Source organism: Metopolophium dirhodum, chromosome 8 (genome assembly GCF_019925205.1).
Source record: "Metopolophium dirhodum isolate CAU chromosome 8, ASM1992520v1, whole genome shotgun sequence".
NCBI lineage: Eukaryota > Metazoa > Arthropoda > Insecta > Hemiptera > Aphididae > Metopolophium > Metopolophium dirhodum.
In genome coordinates, this window is record NC_083567.1 from 24,069,955 (window position 1) to 24,090,032 (window position 20,078).

Genomic DNA, 20,078 nt, shown 5'->3' on the forward strand with positions numbered 1-20,078 from the left:
CCTTAGATCAAGTGAGAATATTCTCATATATCGCAAAATATAATTCAAGGTTTTTCTTGACCAGTGTTGCCAAGCTTACTTATTATACCTTGATTATGAATAGAATTTAGAGTATTGAGTATTTTTTTTTTTCACTTCATTTTAATTTATGTCCCCAAATCGATTAAATAAATAAAATTATACGTGGTGGCTTGGTGTGGCGCGGTCCGTACACTCAACTGCGGAAATGATCTAAGTGTACGTATCGGCTGGTGTTGCACCGGATGGGTGACCACTTAATGGGAAGTCAATTACTACATTAGTGTCTTTCTTTGTTTTTTTTATGTATTGCTGTATTGTTAGAGAAATTAAATAGTAGTTTACATTTGTGAACCATTAACAGTAGACATTGAAATCATCAACGAAGATAACACGGTTGGGTAGCTTTTTTGTAAATATTGTCTATGGCTACTAAACAAAAATGTAACGCTAAGTAGATAAACATCTTTGAGGTAGTCCGTTTCATGTGTTTCTAGTATTTCATTATTTTATATTATATTATTCTTTTTTTTATACAGTTGAAGTTAATACATCTAAGAAGTGATTATTTTAGAGGGGTTTTATCTCCTCTACCAGATCCGGTTAAAAATGAATATCCCATTAGCCAGGAACGCTCAGATATTTGTATATCAGAACTTGTTGTATTGTATTTATTTTGGGTCCTGAAAATATTTGATCTCCCTTCCCTCACTCCCGGAACATAATGCAGAAAAAAGGCTGCAGCCAGGTATTAATTATTTTGATATTTCAATAAAATATGTTATAATTTTAAACAACAGATTTTAGGACAGTCTAACAAATTGAAACGTTATTAAACGTTTATACAGTTCTATGCACCCACATTTATATTTTCTACAATCGCACCATCCAAAACGCTTTTATCTCAAAGGCCGCAGTAAAGATGTTTCCAGCAATTTTCCTGATCACATTTTTCCTGACACGTATTGTACCCCATAATAATAACAACAATTGCTAGATATTCACGCTCACACACACACACACACACACACACACTATAACTTACGGTTGCATTTCGTTCAGTCATAATGGGATTTTTTTCCATATGGTGCTTCTAAATCTTCATTTTTTTTATACATATAATCGAGTTAATGTTATTGTATCGACCATAAATTCGCGTGGAGCAAAAGAGAGACCTCGGTAGCCGTATAAAGTTTTATTGGGTTATATTATTATTATTCCAAAGAAACGCAATTGCGTTTGCTGCGATTTCATTCTGCTCATAAAAATTCAAGATCCTTTGTGTGTATATAAACAAACGTATACGTATATATTTTATAATATATGCATTTATTATATTTTTCACAAGAATATTTTTTTCTGATAATAATACTACCTACTATAAGGACCATCACGCTACAGTCTATATATTAATTTGAAAGAAAAAAACATACCCATAGCATATAATATATAGTATATTGTTATTTTTCGTTTATTGTGGGTAGTTTTTCATGTTTTCATTTAATAAGAATTAGTATGACAATCTATAGCGAGTAATGATATTAGAATAGGTACTAAACATAAAAAATATGTTTATAGCTATACAATATTAATAAAGTCATTATTATTTATATATTTTAAAATGTTGTTTAATAAAAATAATAAATATACACTATAAACTAAATTTGATTAGGTATATGTATCTGAAACGAACAATCGTATGTATCGAATAAAAATCTGCCTAACATAATAATACATTTAAGTTTGACAATCAGCTTATTTATATATCGTGTCTGTATACATAATGAATAAATATGACATAATTACAAAAATAAAAATTTTTAAATAATAATTATAAGCGAAATCACACTAATACCTATTAAAAAAAATTTCCACTGTAAGCTAGTTCATTTTAGTTACTTGTTATTTTCCAATTTTTAATGTATCAGTATTTAAATTTTAAAGTAAACGAAAACTGAAATAGTAATTATTATATTGCGATATTAATATGACTAACGAACTGGAACACTAAACATGACAACACTCGTAACTTGGAAATTTATGAATTTTTTTTTACCAGTTAAGCACGGTTAACTGCGTATATTTTAATAGAACAACTAGCGATTGCCGATTGATGTACAGATGAATAAATAAATTAAGGTGGAACTTCGCTTAATATTGTATAACAAATATTTTAATTTAAAAATGTTTCAGTTTATATTTAAATCACGATAAAAAAAAAAAACGAAATAGTTCATGTTATAATATTATAATGTTTTCATATCAAAATTAATTTTGTTTTGTACAAAACATATTAATTCCACCACTGACGGTAATCAAATTGTACTCGATATTCAGTTTGCACACTTAATCATAATTGCTTTCAGATGTATACACCAATGAGAGACCATACCGACAGCATAATATCTAAAATAAATAGTAATTATTATGTACTTTATAACCGGGTATATATAGTAAACACGAACAAGAATAACTACTCCGAGCGACTATACATATTTTAATAAAACACTTGTGCAGGTTTAGTAATATTTTCCGATAATCACAGCAATAAACCTCTACAGTAATAATATTGTATTTAATCATTTGACCAATGTCAAATGCCGCCATTTTGGGTTTTCGATGAAATTCTTATTTTCATATTTTAATTTTAGTTCTCGGTAGAGTATATCGGGCACTATACTGAAGTAATCAACTCATAATATATTGTTTCCTGTATAAACGCATATAACAACGTAAAAATCAAAAAGAAAATAATAAGTGCAATTATTAGTGTTAACATATTATATTAATATATGTATATGTGAGGTAAACCATAAAAGTGTACTACCATACTCCAGATGATCGGAGCTTTCCGGGGCCTTGAACTCAAAAATGGTTAAATCATTCACTGATTTTTACAAAAGTATTATGAATAAATTATAAAAATAATTCTGAGTATGATTAAATACGAAACTTATGTCGAGTTGAATCGTGGAAGTATACACGATACTCGGTACCCATAGTACTCAAGTATGTGGAGGTCAGGACAGAAGAATGGATTAAAAATATGAATACATATTTACGTTCATAAAAACTGCTTACTGAAACGCATGGCGTTCACGATGTATACCATGTAACAAAGATTATAATGCTGTGAGGAGGGAACATTTTTTGAGGCCTTTCCAAAGGTTAGGTTATTATTATTCAAAAATGTACGTCCTTTGCATAAGATGTTTATTTCATCTTCGGTTAATAAGCCATTTCCGATCCGGTGTTCAACTTATTTCTGATCAACTGAAATTACCGTTTTTTACCGTCAGAACTTTGCAGGGTATCTATTATACACGGCATACCTATAAATGTGATTTATTTAATGATCATATTTTGTCACACCAGTTTTCGCGGTTATAATATTTTGATATGCGCTAATGCGACATTTTTAACATTTGCGGCTGTGTTAAACGAGTTGTGGTGGACCATAAAATCACTTATTATCATCAGTAATTGGTTATATTTTCAGCTTGTGCCACTAACCCTGAGCAATCCTAAGTAAAGCGATAGTTCCTATGCAGTATTTTTGAAAACGCAATATTCAATATTGCATATAATATACAATATATATATATACTAATATATACATTCAATTTACTCATGATGCGTCATTACTGAACGTGTAATCGTTACATATTACAATTACAAACCCATGTACTGTTTATGGTAAGTATTTCTATTATATTTTCAACGCTAAATATTTAAATTTCGAAAGTAGTCGTCATCGTGTCAGTAAATCAAACGCCTAAATATTTTGTATAGGTTTGTCGGTTACAAAGAGTGTGAAATCCTATAAACCTAACCATTAAGTTGAAAAAAAAATTCTTATCGTTCTCAAAATCTAAGAACAAGACGTATCGATTACGTTGGTATCGAAAGACGACCACGCCAAACTGTACGTTGTTAAAATACGGAAACGGTAATTTCGGCGAAGAAACGGTATATTGCACACAATGTAATAAGAATAATTTTTATGTTGGCAGTCTTCAGTCTCGAAGTATTTTCTGCTTCAACAATATTAGAAGGCGCCGTGGGTCGTGTCCCTTGTCTACTCAACCACAACGTTCGGGTTCGAATCAAGTGCATACTTATATATAATATATATATATATATATATACATATATATTCTATATAAATTATATTGATTGGATATAGGACCCAAGGGTGTTAGTCGGCAGTTCCGTCGCGACTGCACTTGGCGACCGATATAATTAATTTCGGAGGGTTGAAGCGCGTCTGTACCGGAGACAGAAAGGCCAACTTCTTACGGGACACGACCGCTTTGAAAATAAATTCCCAGGCGCGCTTAAAGCGTGTTGATTTAGATGTACATTACGTATATAGTGTGTTTTTCCCATCGCGTTAAAATAACACAGCGATATGGCGTGGCTTTAAGACAAAACCAAAAATACGTTTTCGCACGCACACGCACACACGCATGAATGCTCTTGCCCACACACATACGTATTATACGTGGGGTGTGTGTGTGTGTGTGTGTGTGTGTGTGTGTGTGTGTGTGTGTGTGTGTGTGTGTGCGCATGTGTGCGTGTGCATACGGAAAATTCAACGTTCCTCGGGGCTGAAAGGTTTTCCGTGGGTAATTCGATGAGTATGACGAATGATACGCATACGTCGCTCGAAATCCATTTATTTCCCTACAGTCATTTCTTATGGTAATTTTTTATACCGGTGTGATACATTTTCAGTTTTTCATTAAACGCGTCGAGATGGATCCGAAAGTCGTCGAGCTTCATTTTTATATTCACACCTTATTCACACAAGTGCGTGCCGTTTTTATTAAAAAAAAAAAAAATAATAATAATAATAATAATAATACAAATAAATTGCTACCAACTATAGTTAATTTTAATATCGTGTCGATATGAAGAACAATAAAAAAAAGAAAAAAAAGCGGGTAAGTGGATGTCGCTCTGCTGTATAGTAGGTTACAAGTGGCCAAGTTAATGGTAGTAAATTTTAATTTAATGATAACATAATATCATTGTATACGAAAAACGAATCTGAGCGGAGATGGTTTGTCAGTCTAGGATAATATAATATATAATTATATATATTGTTATTTATTTTATTTATATTGTTATTACTTATTATTAATACGGTAGGTGGTAAGTTAAATTAATATTATTAAATTACAAAAAACTAACTAAAATTGTTATTCTTGGTTATTTTATATGTAATTTCGTCCAAATTTTAAGTTAAAATAACTATAAAAAAAAAGATGAATAAAATCGAAGCAGTTTTACTTCCCCAAACGGTGATGACAGAAATTGAAAAAAAAACACATCATTTTAAAATCAATGCATTCGTTGATCTGTTCAGAATTTAAAATCTTTCAATAGCACCTATGTCCTATAACTACTATACCAAATAATTTACATTTCACAGAACTAAATGTAACTAAAAGCACAGTGGGCATTTTGCTATTTAATTTTCACGGTCTCTAGATTTATTTTGTATGATCAAAAACATATAAAATTAACTTGTTTATAATAATATTCTATCATGAAACACAAAAATCTATTAACATGATATTTCATATGTCAGTTTTCATATTTTAAAAACTAAAATGTAATACAATGTAACTATACAATTTTCAGAACTTATATGAATATAATAGACTTAAACGATTTTTTTTTTATATCAAAATGTTTTACTTCTATAGTTGTATTTTTTCCCCTGAATATAACTATTAAAATAAAATAATAATATTGGTTTACTATTTTTCGATAAAACATATCAAACATAGTTAAAATAATGAAATACTGAAAAAATATCAATATACATCATAAACATCTATGGTAAATAATATGAAAAGTGATCATTTTGAAAATATAATTATTGTTATAAATTAAAATGATTGCGTAAAAGTTTTTTAAACAAAAATATACTCGACATTTTTGTTTTTCATTAAACAATCACATTGTACTTTATGTATACAAAAAAATAAATTTTAGTTTTGTATTAACCTGTTATCCTAGTACAGCGTATTTCATTATGATACTACTTCGATAAGTAGGTACTATACTTGTTATTTTTGGACACAGTATGGTTACAGTGTGGCACTGGTCAAAACAAAACCGTGAAATCAGGGCCCATAAAATACAGTTATATTTATCTCTCTCTGTCTCTCGTGGGTCACATATTCTTTTGAGTAGAAATTGTCTCTATCTCTCGTCTCCGATAAATCACTAAGTTTAGGTACCAAGTCAACTCCAGCTCTTAACCACGAAGGAAGAGGGACTAAATAATTCAGAAATAAATCGTGGGTTAACCGATTTTCTTCTTCACGGGATTTTTTTTTCTTTACTCTATTCTCAACGAATTGATATGCAAAGAGGCTTCCTTTTGTAAATAAGACCTTTTTAGCTTCAAAATGTATCCGACTGGCCGATATTAGAAACGTATGGCGTGCGAGGGGAACGAGGAAACGAGATAAAACACTTTTTCGGTTATGCAAATCATTTTCGATTTAATTCGTTTGTTTGACACATTTCCGGAGAGAACTAAACCATTCATAATATTATATTCTTCCATTTCGTTCTTATGAAAAAAAGTTTACTCCAAATTGTAATGATATGTGAAGTGTTCCGTGATAAAATGTATTGTACCTATTCACAGTTATTATAATTTATATGTTTCTTGAGAAAGCACTATTCACTCATCCTATAGGTACTTAATTTAAAATTTAGGAAATAAAAATCGATTAATGATTTATTATAATTTTATAATATCATAATATTTTAATATTCGACGGAACAATAATAATATTGAATTTGATTAAAATATATGTAATATATATATATTATATTATAATTATAATATTATTATACTGCTCTAATGGAATCTAGTATAAAGTTTGTTTATTTTTCAGAGTTTCCTGTGATACCTGTGAATCCTATATTGACTCGACGATACGGATCTGCGCACGAAGACAGATTCATATAAATTAAAGTTAAACATAATCAATAGAAACTAACCATTTAAACTGAAATGTATAGGATAAAGAAGAGAGCAGTTTCAGTCGTGAAATGCTGATTAAAATGGATTTCGAGTGCAATTATTGCGAGACGACCGATATAGAAGTGCGCCTGCTATAGACTTCGAGATCGGTAGGTATACGACTGTGTGATTAAGCGCACCTTAGTAAAAAAAAAAAAATAAAAAGCTCCGTAAACGACCGAGTGTGCCCATAAGTCGCTCAAACGTCGTAAAGGTATTTATACGGTCTCGAGAGAATTGGTCTCGAGTTGATACGAACATTTTGAGAACTATCGTTCGGTACATTTAGTGTACGAACTGCAGACTTCCGAGTTTCGAGAAATGATTTACTAAGTTTAATATTCACGTAAATCGTAAACGACATTTGAAATTAAGTGACGTGCTGGTGTTAGAAAGCACTGGACCCATCATATGCCTTAGACGGTTTAATTTTCATAAGCGAATATTGTTAGATAACTGTTTTGTAATTTAATCAATCTTTTACTATGGTTTTACGATTTGATCAAACTTTACCTGTGATAATTTAATGTATATTGCTCTTGACTTTTTATTCACAATATAGCTGTATTACAACTATATTAAGAAAAATATATAATAAAATAAATGTATTTTTTGACTTAAAGATGTACTCATTTTTCACCTCATATTAAAATACATTACATTTTTACAAGAAAATTTACATTTTATCTTCTATTTACTTCAAAAACACTATAAAAAATATGTTTAACGATACTATATATTTTTTATTATACTCAATTTCAGACATTATTACAGCAACCGTTTTAAATTATAAATTTAAAATTTAAATAAATCAAATACGTTGTACATTTATATTTTAATAACATTAAATCATATAGTATATTTTTTGAACTGTTATATTGTTATTAAATATAAAACGGAACAATGACTATAAATTACTGTTGATGATCTTAACTACATAATATGACAATAACGTGAAACATTTTGTACATTACAAACTTTAAAAACATAATATTATATTAATTTCATTTTTCATTTGAATAACTGGGAATATTGTAATATATTATGTAATATGTATTTGTTTATTAAAAATTAAAACATATTTTTATAATGTAGGTATACTTCAAACTCATTAAAGAATAATTCAGAGAAAATAATAATTATTAAAAGCAATTATTTACATTTTACTTTTAGGAGTCAACGGCAATTGTTTTGTATTCTACCAAAAAACTTTTTCACATATTACAAAAAAAAAAAGTTCGACTATTCATAACTAGTCGCGTGTCGTGAAGTGGCATTTTTCTGCTTACAGTTTTCTTTTTCATTTATATTAATTTACTATACAAACAACTATAGAACACGTTCTCGGGGGAAATTTGTGAAAATAACGAGCTGAAACTTTATTTTTATCATTATTTTTTTTTTTTTAATAAAAAAATAACATAATTTTCGGGACATCGGTTGGCGGCGGCGGAAGCAGCACCAGTTTTAGTGATGGCGTGGCGTGGCGGTGACGGTGTTCCGGTGGAACAAAGATGTGCATGGTCATATAATAGGTATTACACGAGTGTATAGCTTATCCGTTTCAGCACACGACAAGAGCTTAAAAAACCATACTCAGAGACACGGAGACAGAGATGGATAGAGAAACTTAGAAGCTGCAGAGTAAGAGAGAGGACACACACACACACACACACACACGCACATAGGAACACTCAGTTGAACGGTTTTTTTTTCAGATTTTGTCGTTTTATGTGGCCGTTTAGCCACCGGACATTTTTTAACCAGTTTTCCACCGGTCCCCAAGTGGCCGATTCGTCTGGCAGCCTTTTTAATACGTATAAAGATATATAGAGCATACGATCTAACACCGAGCGTGTGACTCACAATTGGTGTACGACCTATATATATGTATAATAAACGGTTTAAGCGCGTGACTAACCATCCGGAGCGACAGACAATCACACGGCCGTTCACGCGAGTCCGTTTGCACTTTTGCGTAGTTGTTGTGTCAGAGCGGCAGCACACCGTCGCGAGGTGGGCGCTGGTGTATAAAAGTTGTGCGATCGTTTTAGAAGCGGCGTTTGATCTATGAACTTTTTCTATTATAAACGAGACGAACGGTCAGCATAACATGTCCGGTGGAGGGGGGGGGTTGCAGGGTGATGTCGTTTTAGCAGCCCGTTTAGCCGCCGGACGTTTTTCAACCAGTTTACCGGTCCCCAAGTGGCCGATTCGTCTGGCCGCCTTTTTTATACGTACAAAGATATGTATATATATATATATGTGTGAATAGCTGCATAGTACGGTCTTACACCGAGCATGATGTGACGTACGGGTTAGGGTACGGACCTATGTATAATAAACGGTTTTAGCGCGTGACCAACCATCCGGCGCGACAGATAATCACACGGCCGTTCACGCGAGTCCGTTTGCACTTTCGCAGTTGTTGTGTCGGAGCACACCGACACGAGGTGGGCGCTGGTGTATAAAAGTTGTGAGCTCGTTTTAAAAACGGCGCTTGATCGATGAACTTTTTCTATTATAAACGACGGACGGTCAGCAAAACATGTCCGGCGAAAGGGGGTGTGGGGGGAGGGTGGCGGGGCGATGTGCGTGTGTGTGTCCAAACGAGTTTTAAACTGTTATTAAAACTCGCAGGGCACTTCCCAATGCGTTTTATTGAGCTTATAACGCGAAAACTTTCGGACGCACAACCGGAGTAAAAGTAATCACCAGAGCGTACACGTCGTACACTACACTGCGATTTTATACGTTTTTATTTCTATTCCGCGGGAAAAATAAATTATCTAAGACATTAATCGGTCCGTCCGTCGTCGGTGTCCAATGGTTTTTTTATACTACATAGGTGGGTGGGTATTATGCTAAAACTATCAGCTGTACTAACCTCTAAGTTGTTGATGAACCAAGTGACCTGTGCTAGGGGAAATGTCATTTTGGCTGTACAGTTGGCTTCTAAGAATTCGCCTACGGAGTACAATTGTCGGAGTCCTTCTATCCTCGGACCATCGTCGGGAAACGCTACACAAAACATATAATAGACAATAAGTTAACATTTTTTCAACGTATTATCAGTAACAACAATATTGTTTTAAGTGATAAGAATATGTACGATTCAAATAAATTATTAATTACCTACAATCTGATACAATGAAATAATAATTTGATTTTTGTCCCAAAAATCCACTAATTCTAGTGTGTGTATTCACTGTTATTCATCGTATTATATATTTTATGTTTATGTTATCAATAATAATAACTGCTGGTATTGACATGTATATTTACAATAACAAGTATGTTAAAAATCAAACTACTGAAATACTAGAGAATGGTTACAAAAATATTATTTATTATTTGGATTTAGATCATGATCGAATATCAAATAAGATAATATAATAGGTATGTTGTACATAAAATATAATTGTGTACGCCGTATTCGTGGTATATATAAATCTTTATAATTTATAGGTCAAAACTAGACTTGAGATATTATGATTATTTTGGCACCGTGTAGATAATATTACCCCCTTATTATTCTAATTGTATAGTATAACTACGAGTGTATTAAAAAATTGTTGACTAACGATACTACCCGATTAGGGTTAACTTCCAGTGAACAATCACAACATGGTTCTTGTTAACTGACAAAGATATTGCAGAGATTTAAAATATTTGGTAGGTGTAATCAAATAAAATAATTGGAAACAAGTAATGTTTGGTAGTTTATGTATAATACAGTTTGGAACATATCGACAGATAATAATATACAACGAAAATAATAATGCATTGACTGGAAGAACCGGATTGCATAGAATGGTTTTCCACAGTTCCGGTGACGATAGCTTACTATATAGATATCAGTAAATCCCCGTAAATGGCTCAGTAGGTACACTATTGTCAGCCACATATATTCCACATATATTGACAAAGCTGAGATGGTAATCGTTGAAACATTTATGCTCGAAACTTAATCTGAGTATACTATTGGGATAAATCACTATTAACCTACTCAAAAAATATTTTATTTTTAAAAACATTAAAATAAACTAGATACCACATTTGAATCAATGTACATAATATTACAAATATTATATAATTTAATTTCTATTATAACTTACAATACACAACATATTATATATAGGGCAATGTATGTGTGCAATGTACATTGATTTATTTTAGGATAGTTGTGACGTAAAGTGTAAGTTTTTTATTCGAAATTTGTATGCATCGAATTCAATGAATTCATATCACGAACAACTTTTGAAGTTTACTCAAGGGAAATATGAATTTCAGCATTCAATATTTAGTTCGTATTGTCTTTGAATATCAATTATGTAAATAAAAATAAAATTTGTTATACCCATTATTATTTAATATTTTATAATTTATTAGACAATATAATATTAAATATAACATAGCATTAGTTTTCCGGGACCCAATATTTTGTACGTATTACTTATTTTTCGAAGGCGTATAACAATATGAGTACGGCGTGTAAATAATAATGTTACAATCATTTCTTACCGATGACTGACATATTGGCGTCTTCGACGACTGTCGGGAAATTCGGAGCATCCGTAGATACTTCACACTTGTAATTGCCGTTGCTCGTCCTGGTCAGCGGATACAGCGTCACTTCACTGGCGGACGACTTACTCTCCTGGTGGATAACAACGACAATAATTAAAACTAAAATACGGCTACCCGAGAAATTTGGATGCGATGAACATTAAATTGCGTATTACTGAGATTGGATAAAGCGTGGTATTATAGACAACAATAACTGTGAGGCGCATAGAACTAAATTTCTAATTACGAAGACAACATTAAATACCTGTAATAAGTACCTAGGTTTTTCAATAAAATATATTTTTGTCTTAAATTTTTTTGTTTTCAAAATATTGTATTAATACGTTATCAGTCTATAATATATTGTACATATAGGTACTTTTTCATACACCGTATTAGATGTAGGTAATAATAAAATCTGTCTTATGTAGTTTTATAATGGAACTTCAATAGGAGACGCTTTTTTAAAATAAAATATGTTTGTTTTAGGTTGTAGCTTACCAGCTATTTAATACTATAACAATATTTAACATTAAATTGACGGTTTGATGTATAATAAGCGATGCGTACTTGGTTTCAAAAAAAATGAAAAATACCTATGCGATATTTGCCTTTAATATTATACGTAAGGGCAGCAACGAGCGTATTAAATTCCCAAGTCTTCACACTGTGAGAATCAAAAATACTGTAATAATATATCAAACACAACTCAAAAATAATACGGTAAAACGACGCTGTATCGTTACATTATGAAGTTGTAAAACAACTGTGCTGGCGACGACGACTGCGGCGGCGGTATATATTGTATAGGCACGGTAAATTGCTCCCCACCTCGGGAGGGGGTCTGAAGGCGCTCGTATGAATACGAAATAAACGACGATATTGTACGGCAGTGCCACAGTGACGTTTATATATTTTATTGCGTACGCTGATGTGGTGGGGTTGGGGGGGGGGGGGAGAATACACGGCGCAGACGAGCGTCGCCGTTTATTTCGTTAGGTTTTTATTCGGGCGTTCGGTGGAAAAACGGCTGCCGGGCCGATATAAAATACGAGACATACAAATGCACCGGCGTATGTGATAATGTTTTCGCGGTCCCTATGTAGGTCAATGAGTCGAAAACTTTCACCACAAATTTCCACGAAAATATAATATATATATATACGTACAACATGATATTCGCGGCGGGATTACACAGCGTTTCGTTGTTTCATCTTGGCGTCTAACCGTCTCCATCCACCACCTGCACGGCACCATCGCATCGTCCCTATCTCTCCCTCGCGCGCACCTAACCTAACTTAACCGCGGCGTTCCTTTCGGCGACGCTGACAAACTCTCCGCGTCGCAAAAACTCTCCACCGCGACCCCCGTGGCCTAAGAAAGTTTCGGCCGTAATTTTTAAGCCACCGCCGCCGCCGCCGCCGTCCCACGCGCGGAGTACACGGCGCGACGTGCGATAAAATAATTCGCCGACCGGAAATAAATGAAAAAAAAAAAACGAAAACCGACCGAAAACGTCGGCGCGACCGACTAAATATTATATTTCGTACTCACGTCTACGTTTACGCCGTCCAAATCGAACACGAGCGTCTGCGGAGACAGTCCGGGCGTGTATCGGAAGAATTCGTGGTCGTCCTTGTACCATTTCACCGAGTACAGACTGTCGCCGCCCGTGTCGAACTGGCAGTACAGCGTCACCGAGCTCCTCAAGTCCGCCCATTGGGGTATGACCAATTTGGTCAGTACGAGACCGCCTTTGCTACCTGCGAAAATGTACAAACGGATATCGTGAATTTAAAGTCAAACGAATCTAATCAATATTAATTATTAAAAATTAACTTTTCTCTTAAAAGATGATTACACATAAATAATATTAATATACAAAAACAATTCAATAGGAAATATTTAACTACAACTATAGCTAGAGTAACGACTTCCACGTTCTGGTTCGGGACGACGTAAAAATACGTCACAGTCAAAAAATGTCTGCGTCCAGTTTATATATTTGTTATGAAGTGAGGCGTACAGCTGTAACGAGTATTTCATGTTTTTGTACTACATCGATACTGCAAAGATTTTATTATTATATTGTACCTCCAATAAACATTTTCTATACACATAATACACGACGGTCACAATGAAAATCCGACACGAGTTCGCGTGCAGGTACCACGTTCATAATCAAAAAATTAGCGGGCTAATGTTATTAATTCGACGATCATTGTTTTATAAAGGGTCTTCAATATTGTTTTTGTTTGTTTTTCCATAAAGTCAAATGCCAATTAGTCGTTTTTCGGTTTATATTAAATGTATTATCTAAATTTCACTCTACCAGTAACCTTTTATTGTTTTGTTTATTATTGTTACTTTTGGCGAATACAAAATATATAATAAATATAATGATATAATATTATACATTATTTGTATTCTAGTAAACTATCACATTGATTTTGAATTACATTGTCTTAACTATTTTACTATTGTAATAAAAACATTGAAACTAATGGGTGTAAAACGAGTAGGTACAAACCCGATATAGAATTGATTAAACAATTAAGAATCGTAACTCGTATATTGCAGTGGCCATAGTGAAATTATATTTACAATTCGCATACGTGTTGCACACTTTATGATCGTATTTAACCGTTTTTTTGTTATTAGTTTCACAATAATTTTAACTGAGCTGTGGCCTGCGAATAACCCGTTCATATATTAATTATTCATGACGAAGTGCTGAATTAAAGGATTACGGACAATATAGGCAAATCCTCTATAACATTTTATGTTACATTTGAGTTAAATATTTTATAGATTTTTATTTTCTTTCGATCGTGTCACTAAAAGTTGTACCTTACCTTAATATTCATACCCTAATAGTAAGCTACTATTAAAGCTTTAACTTTTTCTGGATTAAAAAAATGTATAACATTTCAAAAAAATATATTATAAAGATATTAATGTAAAACTATTCAATGGATATAATGGTATAATATTATGTTAAAGTTAGAGCCTTAACATTTTTTAATTTTTTTTTGTCAATTAGTAATAAATAAGTATTGGTAAACAACACTAATTATAATTAAACATAATATTATTATTATATATTCATAAAAATCTACATATTTAAATCGTCATAACTAAAAATATTTAACAATATCATAATAAATATTAAACATAATGTAACTTTACTGTGGATATCATTGTACCTCTTGTAGTTTTAAAATACTAAATCAGTGGTTATATCAGTTTAAAACATATTAAATAAAGATGGGAACGGAGCTTTACTTGAAAAATATGTAAATAAAAGGTACCTTCCTAAAAATAAAATTGTTATAATTCACATGAAATAAGTAATTGTTAATCTTAATAAACAAATGAGAAGATTGTTCGAAATTAATAAAATTGTCTTTTTAAATTCATTAAATAATGCATGTAACAGACTTCATGATCCACGGTAAAATATTTTACACTTCAAGTAGGTACGTTTTTGACTCAAAACTACTGTTCCACGTACACTAAAGAGTTTAGAAACAACTTCCTTGTGATGTCAGAAATATTCAAACACTTTTTACTCTAATCTAAATACCGATATACTATAAGTCATTTAAAAACTTATGCATCAGCACAAACTCATGAATTACAAATTAAAATTAATCTAAAAACATGAAGTATCTGTTAGCTTGAATTATATTTATTTAAGAAAAAAAATGCAGGTTCTTAAAGTTTCTTACTTCATTATATTTCGTGATTGCGTATACGAGCCATTAATAATTTAAAATAATTTTGAATTAACCAAAATCCATTAAAATAGAATACAAAAGTTATATAGACAGTGAAAAGGATAAAGGATTTTTGATGCTTTCGGTGTATTATGAATTATGATATTGAAACAAGTTGAATTACGATCATAAGCAGAGAGAAGCATTATACTATGTTATCCTCTCTGGTTAAAATTAATGAGAAACAAAATCTATTTAAGTCACATTATTGATTGGTTAAATTCAACAAAATATTATTATCGACATGAATATTTTAATGTACTATGAATACAATTATTATTAATAATCGATATATACGTACATATTATTCTGATTGATTTTACGTATGCATGTATGTTATTGCCGAGAAGACAGGCCAACATACTGTAATATCGGACTGATTTTATGGCAAGAGATCGGCGATAAATGGAAAAACATCAACGAACATGTTTTTTTTAGGCATACCTTTTTTTTACGATTAGAAAGGTTGGTGTAATCTGACCGAAAATATAAATTAGGCGTGTTTACATTTTATGTATATGAAAATGAACCGCTTTTCGTAGGACAAATGTACGCCGTAATATTATAGTTTAGTACCAACCGAGGTAAGAACAGAAATCACCCAAGCAACGCAAAGGATAAACAATTTAACGTCAAACAAAAATAAAATTGTAATAACAACAATAATAATAATAATAAATACTAAAACTACGAGCAGTGTGTCACGAGTTTGTTATATTTTCTGTTCAGGCTGTCAACAAAGTTTCGAACTGCATCCCTCGACACGCGCCGGCAGCGTCAGCCGTCAAAACCTTTCTGCGGAATTTCCTTCTGGTCCGAACGAGATAACGCGAAACGTCTGCACCACCGCGGAAATCCACACGAAACTCCTACCACCACCCTATACGGGATAAGCCCACCCATACGCTAATTGAGAGGACTCTCGGATAGGAAATTGTGTTTTTAGCTCTCTTCGTCACCGTTCCACCACTTCCGATAACACTGACAGTAGTCCGTATAGTTCCCCGACGATCGTGTCGAACGAATCGTCCACCACTCACATTATATTATATAAATATCTTAATATATGTACCCATCATAATACTGTTGGACATTGAATAGAATGTGTGGTTGTGCATTGTACCTATATACGTACGGCTAAGCTGATCGACCACGATTCGGAAAATATTGCGTTAAAGTATTGTGGAACGAACGAGATAACGCGAAACGTCTGCACCACCGCGGAAATCCACATGAAACTCCTACCACCGCCCTATACGGGATAAGCCCACCCATACGCTAATTGAGAAGACTCTCAGATAGGAAATTGTGTTTTTAGCTCTCTTCGTCACCGTTCCACCACTTCCGATAACACTGACAGTAGTCCGTATAGTTCCCCGACGATCGTGTCGAACGAATCGTCCACCGCTCACATTATATTATATAAATATCTTAATATATGTACCTATCATAATGCTGTTGGTTATTGAATAGAATGTGCGGTTTATGCATTGTATACCTACGTACGGCTGTAAGCTGTTCGACCACGATTCGGAAAATATTGCGTTAAAGTATTGTGGAACGAACGTAATGCGTTTGCCCGGTTCTTCCTTCGTACGTCGTTTTGAGGTCGTTGGCATTTTCAAAAATGTAAATATAGTATAGCGTGTTCGAATTCAATGCATTTATGTATTTTTTTAGGATTGCCTGTGAGTGACGTCGGTTTTGATTTGAATAGTGGTAAAATCAAATTGAAATTACTCGGCGCAATTGACATCAGGTCAGCAGCGGCTATAATGGAAATAATGGATTTAATGATACCGTGACGGTCGTTTCTATGCGTTTCAATGGTAGGAAACATTGTGACCAATAAACTCCGTTGGCCTATTAAAAAACGCTCAAGTGCACTTAAGTTACCCTTTGTAATTACGACGGAATAATGCGCGTCGTAGAAAAAAAAAAGGGACTATATTGAAATTCAAAGCACATACGAAATGTTTATTGCTCAAACGCGAGTATGTGGAAACCCGTGGGACACTGTACAATATACAATACTGTGCTGCACTTGGAGGAATGTTGGACGAGAAAGATAGAAAAAAAAACCTCACCCGTGTGCACTCCTCCTCCCCCCCCCCCCCCCACGAGCAACGACGTGTGCTCCGAGCTTCGTAAAACAGCTGTGTAAGAAAAATCGACTAACTCTTTTTTTTGTGTTTTTTTTTTTTTACCCCATGCTGCATCGCTACCATAGACGATACAGTCTCGCCGATAAAACTAAATCAAAAAGATTATATCGACTTGGGAAAAATAAAAGTTTCATAAGGACCCTCGTGGGAACGTTATCCCGTTGTCCTGCGGTTGCAAAGGAACATTTCGGTGCCTTTCGCGTTATTATTCTTTGTCACAGAAATCCTTTTACGTTTTATTGCCTTAACCACAGCAGGCTCTTACGCTACTTTTAAATGGATTGCAATCTTTTAAAATAAAACAATAAGTCATCGGCGGTGAGCCAATTAAAGGTGAGATCGCTAAATTATTGCTCGTTTATGGTTTACGGAGTCTTTCGTTTTCACACTTAAGACCTTGTTGTTGCAATACTTTTAGTGACTTTGCCGGTACACTGATGACTATTTATACGATTTGAATTGTTATACTACAACTGTGTGAAAGCACATTTCGGTCCCGCGTTGAGACTCAATTTCTAAACGGTCAGCTGATGCACGGGGTTTGATTGAATTAATAATAGTTTACAACGCCAGATTAGTTGGCACAAAAGCCAGGGACTGGAAGTAGGTGCGCTTAAACTTTCGGCGGAGAGAGTGGATATACGGGTTTACCAACACCGATATATCCCATTAAACTTACCACTTTCTATAGTCAGGTCTGCAATTAGCTAGTTAAAACTGATGATCCAGCTGCTTCAGTATTAACTCGGCCACATTAATTACCGGCCAGGGCCTCCAAGCGCCTGACAATGAACGGATATATTATTAAAGCTTAATGGTTTCTAAAATTAGAAAGGACAGATAAACTTTGTCAGGTAAGTTTCAAGTCGGAAGTCAAAAGGGAACCTTCAAAACGAATGGTTTTGTTTGGCCTCACTAAGCTCGTGTGCTTATATCGTACCAAATCATCGACAACTGTTGCTAGTAGTAAGTCTCAGCTAATATACTTAATGTATTAATAGGACAGCTAAGGCCGATTGGAAACAATAGACACAGGTGAATGGCTCGTAGAAATAATTAAACCTATTGAATAATATACACTATCAAACACCTGACTGAAATACTATAGTATATTGTTGTTGATCAAAGATTCTGAGAAGTGTGAGTAATAAATTGGTGTTTTTATATTATAATATAATATCACCAAATTTGGATTTTTTTTTATATAAATCCTTTTTTCCTGATAACTATAAAATGAAAATTATTTCCACTAACTTGAGTTTAAATGAGTGAGTAAAGATATTTAGATATAGATAGGTTTTAACATTTCATGAAATTTATTTTCTTAAAATATTTCATTTTGATGAAAAAAAAAAATAAAATGCTTATTATACCTAAAAGTTTATAGTTGTCAACTTCTAAGTGACTATTTTTAAAAGTTGGTTTATTGTATGAAAAATATGTAACATATTTACATATAATGTATTTTGTTTAACAAATCTATAATAGTTCTAACAAACTATATGATCTAAGTATTAAATAGTGAGCCCAGAGCACCTTCACATCACTCAGCCACATATGACATATATATACACATATTATACGACTTTTGTACACTTTATAATAAATAATTACTGAAAATACACTATTATTTCATTCATTGTCGGAATCAACTTTATTTCAAACCATTATCTTTTAGGTCGCTGATATACAACAATATTTTAAAACTCATGTAAAAAAATGTTTTTATTCTCAAAATAATGCCAGGAATATTTTTCAGCACTATAAAATATAGAATATACAAATATGAAATAATAAATCATCAAAAATAATATGTTTTTATTTAATTCTAAGTGTGAAAATTTTAATCAATTTATTGTTTCTAATCGTCTATAACCGAACACGTTTAAAAGAAGAAAAAATATTTTTCATAATTATGTTTCCTGTCGCTCTTTTACATAAAAAATTTTAAATAACGAAGACAAATATCTTAAAAATAGAAATCTGTATTTACTGTGATACTTTTTTTGACTATTTTTTGATATTGTTTTTTTAAATCAACTATGCTATAATATTCCAAGAAATAAAGTTTGTACATATTTATAATACGTATCATATAATTTGTGATATGCATAAATTATGGTATTTTCATAATTTACTGTAGCTCAATAAATTATACCATATTGTGAAATATTTGCAAAATTATTTGATTAACTTCTCCTTAAAACAATACTTCAATGTATTATTAATATAAGCTTTAACAGTTGTTGAAGGACTTAAATAGTAGAATAATGAATTTAATCATAATTTTGCTGGTTTTGGTACATTTGGATTATTATTATTCAGTGATTTATATATTTAACATTTTAGATAAATTAATATGTTGGTTATTTTGATATTCAATAATTTATATTGCCTACAGTTTTATTTATTATATTAATATTCAACATTTGAATATACTTAAGTAAGATTTGAAACATACCAAAATACTATATACTTAAATTAATCATTATTATT

The 20,078-nt window shown here is 32.3% G+C and overlaps 1 protein-coding gene across 1 annotated transcript in view; it reads right to left on the minus strand.

The window, feature by feature from the left end:
* LOC132950478 (uncharacterized) overlaps positions 1 to 20,078 on the minus strand; it is a 153,642-nt gene that overhangs the window by 28,958 nt on the left and 104,606 nt on the right. The window contains exons 2-4 of the mRNA XM_061021967.1: positions 13,193 to 13,401; positions 11,594 to 11,729; positions 9,957 to 10,090 (exon numbers count right to left, since the gene is read on the minus strand). Of these exons, the coding sequence (XP_060877950.1) occupies positions 9,957 to 10,090; positions 11,594 to 11,729; positions 13,193 to 13,401 (479 nt within the window). The remainder of the gene's footprint in view (positions 1 to 9,956; positions 10,091 to 11,593; positions 11,730 to 13,192; positions 13,402 to 20,078) is intronic.